This window comes from Mustelus asterias, chromosome 23 (assembly GCF_964213995.1).
Source record: "Mustelus asterias chromosome 23, sMusAst1.hap1.1, whole genome shotgun sequence".
Classification (NCBI taxonomy): Eukaryota; Metazoa; Chordata; class Chondrichthyes; order Carcharhiniformes; family Triakidae; genus Mustelus; species Mustelus asterias.
Window position 1 is genome coordinate 36398463 of NC_135823.1, and position 12585 is coordinate 36411047.

Below are 12585 nucleotides of genomic sequence, written 5' to 3' on the forward strand. Positions count from 1 at the left end.
AGTTAAAAGACCATTTAAGATGTACTCACAGAAAGACCTGCAGGTTGTTTTTCTGAAGGAAGGGCTAGATGCCAGAGTTGGAACAGAGCAGTGAATAGTTCAATGGACTTTTATTTTCATATCATGGGCACAGTAGGACATTGAAGAGACAATGATGCCGGATCCAGGCGCAGAAGATGCACAGCTGCTTCAGATGGTGGATCTACTCAACGGACATAACTAACTGGACCTCAAAAAAGAACAATGTCAAATGTAGTTTAGGTTCCAATGCCTAATGTAGTTTAGGCAGAGTGGAGATGCTTTAACTTCTGGGGTCCTTTCTGAACCATGATAATTTGCAGGCAGTCATTCATCTATACACATGGTATTAAAATAGATGAAATTTAATATATATAATGCCAAGTATTACATAGCATCACATAATTTACCGCACTGAAAGAATCCATTCAATGATCCCACCTGTAACGATACAAGTTCATCAACTAGGGCTATTTACTCGAATTTCATTTCCCTGTCCTTTCCATTATCCTTTTATATCCTTCCTTTTCAAATACATATCAAATTCCCTTTCAATGGGCACTTGTGGTAAATCAATCCGTGATCTAATAGCATTCTCTGTGAAAAGGTTTCTTCAAACTTCCGCTTTGATTCTCCTAATGATAACCATTATCTATGCCTTTGTCATGAATTCAACGCAACCTGTCACTATTTACCCTTTCAAAGCCTTTCATAATGTTCTAAACTAGTGAATATATGACATACTCCTTTATTAGCATAAAAGCCTTCATACAGATTGATATAGCAACCTGTCACGAGACTACACCCTTCATTATATAACACCATCACTGATATCACTCAAATATAAAATACATTGACACTAACATAACCTACTTTTCATTGATGTAAACATCCTTAACTTACCACACCTTTAGTTGATATCACTATTACAACTTTAACAAATATAACACAAATGTAACAATACATCTTTAACTTGATATAACACAGCCCCCTACTCAGTATATACGGTATCAATTACTTCCTGTTACTCAGTTTGCATTATTTGTATGTACGTTATCATTTTTTTCCTGTACTCATGTACAGTATTATTTTCTGTTATACTGAATTGTTGCTCAATGTGTACATTATCAACCATTGTTACTGATTTGTACAATATTATTTTCTGATGCCCATTTGCAGTGTTGCTGTCTATGGTACTTTCAATCATTTTCTGTTGCTTATGTACAATATTATTTTCTGTTATTCAGTTTGTATTGTTATTCAGTACATGCAGCATCAATTTCCTGTATGTAGTATTAATCCTTTCCCTTTCAGTTTGCATCATTACTGTATATGTTATAATTTTGTTATTTTGTGTCCCTTACTAACCATTTCTTGTTACATTTTGTGTACAATATTTGTACTGTAACTTTGTGTAAATAAAATCGCCATAGTCCCAGATGACCATAGGCTGCTCTCACCTCAAAGGGGAGAGCTGACTGGTGGTCATTTAACCTGAGGATCACTGCATCTCAAGTGAGAGGCAAGATTGAGAAGGCGTGCCTTCGTGAATAACCTCAGCTGATATGGGAATTGAACCTGCACTGTTGGAGTCACTCTGCATCACAAACTTCTACCAGCTGTCTACCAACTGAGCTAACCGACAACCCCCTCTCTCTCTTCTCTCCACCACCACCCCCCCCCCCCCTCACGTTTTGTATATTATGGGCCATTTCCTGTTTCCCAAGTGTATACAGTATTCCTTATTATTTGGTTTGTATTGTTACTCAATGCAAATGGCGTCATGGGTATAATGTTACCTGATCCGCATTGATTTGACAGTCTCCCCATTAAAGTATACTGTTAGCCAATGTCAACAGTATAAATAATTTTTCATGACACATTATATCCTTATATGCCCAGTATGCACTACAGGAATACATCTTGCTTTCCAGAATACACAGAACAAATGAATTTCTTACTCCGCATGCAATGCATGATTATCTCCCCTACCAAGAAACAAATGCCTGTGGAACCCAGCATTAATGTCATGAATATCACTCTACCTAAATTAATTCAAAGGATGCCCCCTTAAAATCCTTAATTTCTATATGTCCCCTTTCATCCCACATCTTCATCAATGTCTCCTCTAAGTACGAGAGGAATGAAGTGCACCATGCAGTGAATAATCATCTTTCCTTAGGAAGCATCAATGTCCCCTTTAATCCAGCACACCGTGAATACATGTCCCTTTTTATAACGGACACTGCAAAGGAACACCTGCTCCGGTCTGCGTTTTGGGAAGTGGATCTGATCTGTATATGTGGATGCCTCTGGTCTGTATTTCTTGTAGTCTCTGGTCTGTATATGTTCAGATCAAATCCGTATATATTCAAATCACTGGTCTGTAATTCTTGAGTACTCCAGTCAGCATGTCTTGATGTGTCTGGTCTCTATTTCATGGTGTCTTTTTACGTGTTTCTTGTCGTCACTGGTTTGTGTATATTGAGATTTCTGGTCTGGATATCTTAGAATCTCTGTTTTTTTATATATTGTGGTCTCTAAGCTGTATTTCTTCAGAACTGTGGTCTGTATATGTTGAAAGATTTTGTTTGTCTTGAGGTCACTGATATTTATATGATGAAATCTGTGGTTTGTACATCATGGGATTTCTGGTTTATGTATGTTGAGGTCACTGGTACATATATGTTGGTGACTGAACTGTATATGTTGAGGTCTCTGTTTTATGTATCTTGGGGTCTCTGGTTTGTACATGTTGATATCTTTGGTCTGTGTATGTTGGGTCTTGAGATCTATATATGTAGAGATCCCTGGTCAGTTTATATTGGGGTCTCAGGTTTATATATGTTCAGATTTCTGGTCTGTTAATCGTGTGGTTGTATATGTTGAGAGCCCTGTTCTGTATTTCTAGGGAGTCTGTATATCTCTGGTTTGTTTCTCTCAGGTGTCTGGTCTATATGTGCTGACATTGCAGGCTTGTATTTCTTGCACCATCTGGTGTGTATGTCCTGGGGTTTCAGGCCTGTCTATCTGGGGTCACTGATGTATCATTGTTAAGGTCTCTCATCTGTGTATCTTGACATCTGGTGATCTTTCTCAGCTTATCTGATCTGCATACCGTGAAGCCTTTAATCTACCTATCTTGAAGCGTCTGGTCTATATATGTCATAGTCATCTTGTGGTTTATGGTTTGTATATGTTGAATTCTTTGGTCTATATTAATTGGGGGGGGTGGTGAGGGGGTCTGTCCTGGTTTATATATGTTGATGTTTCTGGTCTGCATTTTTGGATCTGGATATCTGGTGTGCATATCTTTGGGTCTTTGTGCTGTATATGTTGAGATCTCGGGTAAGTATCTCTTGCTGTCTGGTTTATAGATATCTTGAGAGTGTACTTCTTGGTGTGCCTAGTCTATATATATATTGAGATCTCTGGTCTGTGTATGTTAAAACCTCTGGTCTTTATATCCTGAGATCTTTGTTCAGTATATCTTGAAATTTGTGGTCTGTATATGTTAAGTTCTCTGGTCCACTTATTTTAGGGGTGCCTAGTCTGTATATATGGATGTTTCAAATGTTTATGTCTTGGGTCTTGTGTATATCTCAGGCTATCTGGTCTGTAGGTGTTGAACTCTATGGTCTGTATCTCTTGGGATCTTTGATTTTTACATGTTGAGATCTCAGGTATGTATATCTTAGTGTCTCTCATCTGTAATTCATGGGGTATCTGTACTGTGTATATTGGGTTCTTTGGGCTGTAAATCTTGTGTTGTTTAATCTGTCTGTGTTCAGATCTCTGAAATATGTTGAGATTTCTGGTGTGTATATCTTGGGAAATTTCATCAGTTAACCTTGGGTTTTTGTAGCCTGTACATGTTCAGTTCTCTGCTCTAGATATCTTTGGGGTCTCTACCTTGATGTTTCCGTATATTTTGGTTTTTGGTTTGTATATGTTGACGTGTCAGATCTGTATATGTTGAGGTTTGTGGTCTATATTTTAATAGATCCCTCAATTGTATTTGTTAAGGTCTGAGATCTGTACATGTTGGAGTCTCTGCTCTGTATAATTTAGAATCTCTGTTCTGTATGTTTTGTGATCATTTGTTATTATTTCTTGGCGTGTCTTGTCTCAATCTCTTAAAAGTCTTCAGTCTGTACATCTTGCTGTTTCTGGAGTGTATAACTTTGGGTTTGTGTATCTTGGGGATTTTAGTCTGTATATGGTTGAGATTTTTGTATTTCTAAGTATGTGTTGATGTGTCTGTTTCTTGAGGTCTGGTGGTATATCTTAGGCTGTCTGATTTGGATATCTTGAGGCTTTTATTCAGTATATCTTGGGTGTCTAATCTATATATGTAGTGTGTCTCATCTATATTTTCCTGGAGTCTCTGATCTGTATATGTAGATGTTACTGATCTGTAAATTTTGAGGTCTCCTCCGTATAGCTTGGGTTTATGGTCTGAATATGTTGACATCATCTTGGGGTCAATATATCTTGGGATCTTTGGTCCTTATATCCAGGGTTTTTGGTGAGTATATCTTGGGGTCTGTGGTAGTCTCTCCAATGTTGGGATCTCAGGTAAGTATCGCTTGCTGTCTGATTTGTATATCTAGGTGTCTCTGGTCTGTATTTCTTGATGTCTAGTCTCTATATGTTCAGATCTCTGGTCTGTGTATATTGAGATCTCTGGTCTTGTTGTCTCTGGTCTTCATATCTTGGTGTCTCTATGGATCCCACATAGGAATTTGGAACAGACGTAGGCAAATTCAGCCCTTCGAGCCTGCTCTGCCATTCAGTCAGATCATGGTTGACCTCTCCCTGGTTTCAAATCTACCTCCCTACCAGTTCTCCATGTCCCTTTTTTATTAGAAATATATCTATCTCCTTGAAACCATTCAATAATTCAGACTCCATCGCGCTATGGGACAGCGAGTTCCACAAATTCACCACCCTCTGCCAGTAGTTCTCTTCATCTCAGTTTTAAATCTACCACAGCTCAACCTATGCCTGTGACCTCTTGTTCAAGATTGCCCCATAAGATGAAACATTTGGTCTACATTTACTTCAGCAATCCCTTTTAAAATTTTATATACCTCGATCAGATCCCCTCTCATCCTTATAAACTCCAGCGAGTATAAGCTCAAACTGTTTAATCCCTACTCATATGTCAACCTTTTCATTCCCAGAATCAATCTGGTGAACCTCCTCCAAACTGCCTCTATTGGCGCCACATTCTTCCTTAAATAAGGAGACAAAACTGGACACAATACTCCAGGTGTAGTCTCACCAACACCCTATACAATTGGAACAACACTTCTCTACTTTTATACTCTAGTCCCCTTGCAATAAATGTCAACATCCCATTTGCCTTTTTTATTACATTCCGACTTTCTGCAATTTATAAACATAGACATCCAGATCCCTCTGCCTGGGCGTGTTTTGAATCTACTTTCCATTTAGGTAATAATTTTTCTGTCTATTTTTTCTGCCAAAATGAATAACCTCACACTTCTCCACATTAACTCCATCTGCCAAATTTTGATCCATTCTCCTAGTCTATCTATATCCATCTCTAATATCTTTATATCCTCTTCACTGCCTGCTTTCCCATCTATTTTAGTATCATCCGCAAATTTTGCTATGTTACACTCTGTCCCTGCTTGCTGATATTTATATAGATTGTAAACCGTTGCGGTCCAAGGACATACCCCTGTGGCACCCCACTAGTTACATTTCACCAGCCAGGGAAGGACCCATTTATTCCGACCCTCTTCTTTCTGTCAGTCAGCCAATCCTCAATCCAGTCTAGTTCTCGATCCCCAATTCCCTGCAATCTCACCTTCTGGATCAGTCTTGGCACCTTGTTAAATGCCTTCTGGAAGTCCAGATATACCACATCCACAGGTTCCCCACTATCCACTCTGTATCCTGGGGTCTCCGGTCTGTAGATGTAAGGGGATGTCATCTGTATATTATGGGTTTCTGATCTGTATGTGTTGATGTTTCTACTCTGTATATTTTTGGGTCAATTGTCTATATACCTTGGTCTATTTGTTTAGGAGTCTAATCTAAATATGTTGAGGTCCATATTTCTATAGACCCTCAACTTTACATGTTGGGTTTCCGATCGCTATTTCTTGGGGTCTCTGCTCTGTATATCTTGATGTCTCTGGTCTATATATGATGCGATGTTAGTTGTGTATTAGGGGTTTTGATCTGTGTTTATTGGGTGGTTCCTGATTTGTCTATTTTTTAGGATTCTCTGGTCTTTAGCCATTGAGGGCATGGATATTTAGCTGGATTTATCTGCTGGGCCATTTTTTTGATTGCACTGATTTTTCTTTACTGGAGGCTCTGGTTTCACTTCTTTCACTGGCGTATTTCTGGTGTATGTTTATTTTTTATCTGCATTTATCGTGGCTAATTTGCATTAATTTGGGGTTCAAGTCTGCTTGAATCGTAGGTCTGTCTGTGTTTTTCATAAATCTGTGGCAGATATTTGTTCGTGTGTCACTCCAGCTTGTGTATGTATGGGGTTTCTGTGGTCTCTGTTAGGATCTGTTTTTATGAGAGGAGAGCTGGTCTTTGTTTATTAATGACCTATCGGGTGAAATGGTAGCCCTGAAAGAGCATGGGATTCATCAAGGTTCTCACAAAAAAAGAGTGGATGCTGATAATATGCTGTGCATTTCCACCACCTTAACCAACTGGCCATTCTACCCCCGTGTCTAATTTGTGATCTCTGTGCCTAATCTTTCTTTGTGAGATGTCTGCTCTATGCTCATTGGGGTTCTCTTGCCTGTCATTATTGGGAATTCTTGTCTATTTTTATGGAGTCTTTGGTGATTATTTGTCACAAGTATTAGTTATGTGGTTTTTGGGGTTCTCTCACGTCATTCTTCTGTATTTCTGTCTTTTTGGCGATGGTGGGGGGTGGCGGGGTGCTCTGATTTGTTTATTGGAAGTTTTATTGCTCTGTGTTTATTAGAGGGCTATAATCTGTCAGGATCCATTGATTTTGAGATGGCCTGTGCCTCTATAAACAAGGTCCAGTGCCTGTTGTATGACCCCATTCCACCAACTCTTCAAGCTGAGCCACAGAATGGGTCACACCAAGAGCTACATTTAGGGCAGGAAATACAGCAGCACAGGTAAGTGAATAATTTAAAGTTTTTGTGGGCAGGAATAGGACAAGCTTTTGAAACCTGAAATCAAATTAGTCGTCCCATATGAAATCATTTACATTGAAAATTCCTTTTCTGAGAATGTGTTTCCTGATGCTACTGCATTCATCCTGTCAGAAAAAGCAAATGCTGGTCATGGGTAGAGATGAACTGATTCTAGATATAAGGTGGTCGAGGTTAAAGATATAAAGAAATATGGAGACAGTGTGAGAAAATGGCATTGAGTTGGAAGATCATCCGTGACCTAGTTGAATGGCACAGCAGGATCCAGGGCCCAAATGTCCTATTCCTGCTCCTATTTCCTATGTTCGTCTGATGCACTGGAGGATAATCTGGTTCATGAGTCAGTGATACTGTGCGATTCTGTGTGAACCAGTAAAATTTCCAGAGGTATTTCCATGACAACCCATTGAAAAGTTTATGAAGATTTAATTTTGTCATGGAGAGAAGTTTTAAAGACATTCCAGGTCCACATTGCCCACCAGTCTCGTACTGCAAATCAGTCCCATTGGACAGTCCCATTACTCAAGCGTCAGCCCCAAGACAGTCCCATTACTCCAGTATCTGCCCCAAGACAGTCCCATTACTCCAGTATCTGCCCCAAGACAGTCCCATTACTCCAGTATCTGCCCCAAGACAGTCCCATTACTCCAGTATCTGCCCCAAGACAGTCCCATTACTCCAGTATCTGCCCCAAGACAGTCCCATTATCCGAGCACAAGCTTCTGGACAATCATATTGCCACAGTGTCTGCTCCCACCAATAACATGATTGAGTGCCTGCTCCCTTCTGGTAACATCACTCAGTGCCTGCTCCTTGCCAGTCATGTACTTCAGTACCAGCACTCAAACTAACCTATTACCCAGTTTCTGCTTCCAGACAGACCCTGTATCCCAGTGTCACTCCCAGACTGAGACATTTTACTCAGTATCTACCCCCAGAAAGTCACAGTACTCCGTATCAATTCCCAACCAATCACAATACCTCAGAACCAGTTTCCAGGGGCAACCTCATTATGTCAGTGTTGGCTCTCAGATAAACCAATTACCTGTATCTGCTAGCTCCCAGACCGACCCATTGCCCCAGTCCTCAATATCTTTATTGGTCCCACAAGCACTGACAAACGCTCATCGATTGCAGTCTGAAATGTTATGTTCAGTTGCTGCCAATGATGATCAGCAACTTGGTGCTGAAATGTTTAGCAAGCCCAATTTTCAGCTCTATTGCTCCCAGGAACTGAAGTCAATCAAGGGCGGAACTGGCAACAAATAAGGATCAATTATGTTTTCATTCAGGTTCATGAGGAATGCAGGAATCTTCCACCTGATAAGAGGTGAACCATCCCTTTGACGTAATATGGGACAGATATATTGCCATCTGTATGGGTACAGGTATTGCACAGATTCATGACTCTGAACTTTTATGAGGGTTTGTCCCAATCGATGGAGATCTGGATAAATGATTATTTACGTCACTTACATGGAGAATGACCACAGAATTCCAAGGTGCAGAGGGATCTAGATGTTCTTGTGCATGAGTCAGAAAAAGTTGGCATCCAGGTGCAGCATGTGATCAAGAATGGTAATGAAATGTAATCCTTAATTACGTGAGGAATTGAACATAAAAGTAAGGATATTATGTTGAGTTTTACAGGACACGGCGAGACCGCATCTCGAATACTGTATGAAGTTTTAGTCTCCTTATTTAAGAAAGGTTGTAAATGTGTTGGAGGCAGTCAAGAGATGGTTGACTCGATACCTGGAATGAGTGAATATTTGTCTTATGAGGATAGATTGAACAGACAGGCTTGTTTCCACTAAAAATTTAGAAGAGCAAGGGGTGACTTGATTGAAGTGTATAAGACCCTGAGTGGTCTTGACAAGATGGACATGCAAAGTATGTTTCCTCTTGTGGGTGAGTCCTGAACTAGGGGGCATGATTTTAAAATTGAGGGCCGCTCTTCTTCGACAGAGACCAGGAGAAATTGTTTCTGTCAATGGGTTGTGCAACTTTGGAACGCTGCCTCAGAAGGCAGTGGAACAAGGTCATTGAATATTTTCAAGGCAGAGGTAGATGGATCCTTGTTAGATAGGGGAATCAAAGATTATCGGGCAGTGGGGGATTGGATAGGAATGTGGAATTCAAAACACATGCACATCAGCCGGGATCTTGTATAATGGCGGAGGTGGTTCAATAGGAAATGGCCTATTTCTGCTTTCATTTTGTATTAAGGTGCTGCCAAAATTATGGTGAGAGATCAGGAGGATAATAAAACCGCCTTTTTAACAGGGACAGTCACTCACAGTGCAATTTGATGTTGTCCACCTTGGTTTGTGTCACCTTGCAGAGTGAGCCTTGCTCCTGGTCTATAGGTCGACGTTTATTTGAATCCCAACCTACCTGGCTCCCATTACGAGAGGAGGTTCCGCAGCAAAGGATAAATGGTAGAGAGAGTTACACTGTCAGCTGACGTTGAGATAGCAGTAATTCATGTTGCCAAACACTTGTTGCAAAAGCATATTTACTGAAAACTTTTTTTTTATTCCCCCCCTTGACAGAAAAATCACAGAGACACCGGCAACTTTGACCGTGAATTCACCCGACAGCCTGTGGAGCTCACACCCACTGACAAACTCTTCATCATGAACCTGGATCAGAATGAATTTGCAGGGTTTTCCTATGTGAATCCTGAATTTGTTATTCAGGTTTAAGGGATACGTGAAGGCTCATTTTTTTCAAAACCCAGTTGTATTTTTAATCCAAAACACAGAAAACAATGTTTTCAAATATTGATCTTCCTTCCTCCAGACCCCAAGTTCAACAAGCGGTTTGAATACAGCGCTACCTGATGTTTTATATCTGATTCTGTCTCGGTGATTGTAAATCATAATCAGACAGTGGCCGGAATCGAGGAGACATGCAAAATAAACAAATGGATATTGGAGCGTGGATGCTGATCCCAAATCCAAGACGGGCAGAATAAGGGAAGGCAGGGTAGGGAATCAGGGCTTGGTAACAGCTCAAATCAGTGGAAAACTTTAATATCTAACGTGGCCACAGTTCAATGGAGCATTGAGAGAGCACTGCACTGACAGTGCTACCTATCCACAGAGCCTGTATGTGTCCAGGTGAATGCTGAAGCTGGAGTAGGAAGACTTCTGGAAGGGTCGCTTAAGCAACATTACCTAGAAATTCAGGCCAGCGCAAAGTGGGTGTAGAGAACAATCTCTGGACTTGCTTGGGAGACACCCAGTTTACATGAAAGCAGTGAATACACTTTGGGGAACAGCATGTGGATAGTGGCTTCGAGCCACTTGCAATCAGCACGGTGGCACAGTGGTTAGCATTGCTGTCTCACAGCGCCAGGGACCCGTGTTCGATTCCCAGCTTGGGTCACTGTCTGTGCGGATTCTGCACATTCTCCCCGTGTCTGCGTGAGTTTCCTCCAGGTGCTCCTGTTTCCTCCCACAGTCCGAGAGACGTGCTGCTTAGGTGCATTGGCCTTACTAAATTCTCCCAGTTTGCCCAAACAGGCGCCGGAGTGTGGTGAGTAGGGAATTTTCTCAGTACTTCATTGCAATGTAAACCTACTTGTGACACTAATAAACTTTAAAAACTTTAAACTAAAAATCAGGACTGCCAACGGATGTCAAACTCCTTATTTGCATATGCAAAAGGCTAATGCCTGTTTCAGGCCTGAGCCCTTGATGCTTGCACAAATATGGCAGCTGGTGCACTTGTAATGAGCATGTGCTTTTTACCACAAAGATACCTACCTGCCTAACACCCAAATAATGCCGACTCTATCCCATAAGACAGTCATGATGTGGAGATGCCGGCGCTGGACTGGGGTGGGCACAGTAAGAAGTCTCACAACACCAGGACACTCACCTGATGAAGGAGCAACACTCCAAAAGCTCATGCTACCAAATAAACCTGTTGGATTTTAACCTGGTGTTGTGAGATTTCTTGCTGTGCCCATAAGACAGTGTAAGTGGGAAAAATTAATTTACATTTTAGAAAACAAATTTTTGATATTGGGTTTGCAACTATATTTGTCAGGCAAAAATTTATTTAAAATTTTACCTATAATATGCACTTCCTGTTAACATCATAGTTATTTTTATCAGATTTCAGCCATCACACTTTGATGGTTGCTACCCAGTAAAACAGCAGCAAAACAGAATTGAGGCTGGAAATATGTGAATCAAACACAGAGAAATTAATAATGCCTAATTGGGAGGTCCACCAGTAACAGGTGAAAAGTATTGTATATCATTTGTACTTCCTGTCTATTTTCATTCAACTTGCTGCACAATTGTCTTTGCTGGTAATTCTGCTTCTCCTATACCCAGGAGAAAATAGGTATCTAAAGGTGTCACACCCATTACAGTTTAAAATACTTAATTGTTATTTGAACTGTTTTTTCCCTATGGATACTTCTCAATGGTCTATCGCAACCGTGTAATTAAGTACCTCCTCCTTCCATTAACTCCCAACTGTGCTGAGACCAACCAACAGAATGAACTCAAATATTAAGAATTTTTCTCAAACTCTTTGAAATTATTATTTTAATTTAATCTTTTTTTTTGTTTACCTCCAATTTGGGGATAAAATAGTGCAATGGTTTATGTTACTGCACTAGTAAACCAGTGCTTCAGAGTAATTATCCAGGGTACATGAGTTCAAGATTACACAATGCAATTTTCATTGACCTGTTTTGAACCTGGTTCTTCCATCAATTCCCCCCCTAATGGGGGGATGGGGTAGGTTTATGGGCTCAGATACATTCAGATGTTGATTAAAGAATAAAAAAAAAATATTAACATAGCTAACTCGATGTTCAAAGTTCCACAGCCTTTAAGGCTTCTTAGTTGATTTCCAGATAGGTTATGTGTGGCTCTGGGTGTAAATACTGAGGAAATTCAAGCAACCTTAAGGTATGGGACTTGGTGCCAAGGACAGCTTTGGGGTGAAAATTAATGGAAAAGGAAAAGAGGATGAGACAAGGTTAACCATGGATGAATTACGTTTAAAGCAAACCGAACGTTTTTTAAAAACAGTGTCTTCCATATTATGGATGTAAATGTTTTCTGTTCAGTTACATCTCATGGAATGTAATGTACTCAAGAAGTTTCTTTCATTGTGACGTCTGTGCATCTCCTTTTTCACAGGATCACACTGAGTGTTCTTACAGATGATCGCAAAATAAATTAGTGTTTTGAAGCTTGCCAAAAAATAAACAAAAAATGTATTGCAATAATTACTGAATGAATTGATTTGCATGACTTTTATGTGTCAGTCTCTATTGGCAGAATATTCATGCACGAGTGCTTCCAACTGTTGAGTTGTTCTATCTCAAACAATGAAATAAAATTCCATA

General features: G+C 40.1%; 1 protein-coding gene across 1 annotated transcript in view; it reads left to right on the forward strand.

The window, feature by feature from the left end:
• The window catches only part of LOC144510643 (protein kinase C beta type), a 288328-nt gene extending 278283 nt beyond the window's left edge, over positions 1–10045 (forward strand). The window contains exon 17 of the mRNA XM_078240297.1: positions 9761–10045. Coding sequence (XP_078096423.1) covers positions 9761–9913 — 153 coding nt within the window. The 3' untranslated portion in view covers positions 9914–10045. The remainder of the gene's footprint in view (positions 1–9760) is intronic.
• The last annotated feature ends 2540 nt before the right edge of the window (positions 10046–12585 follow it).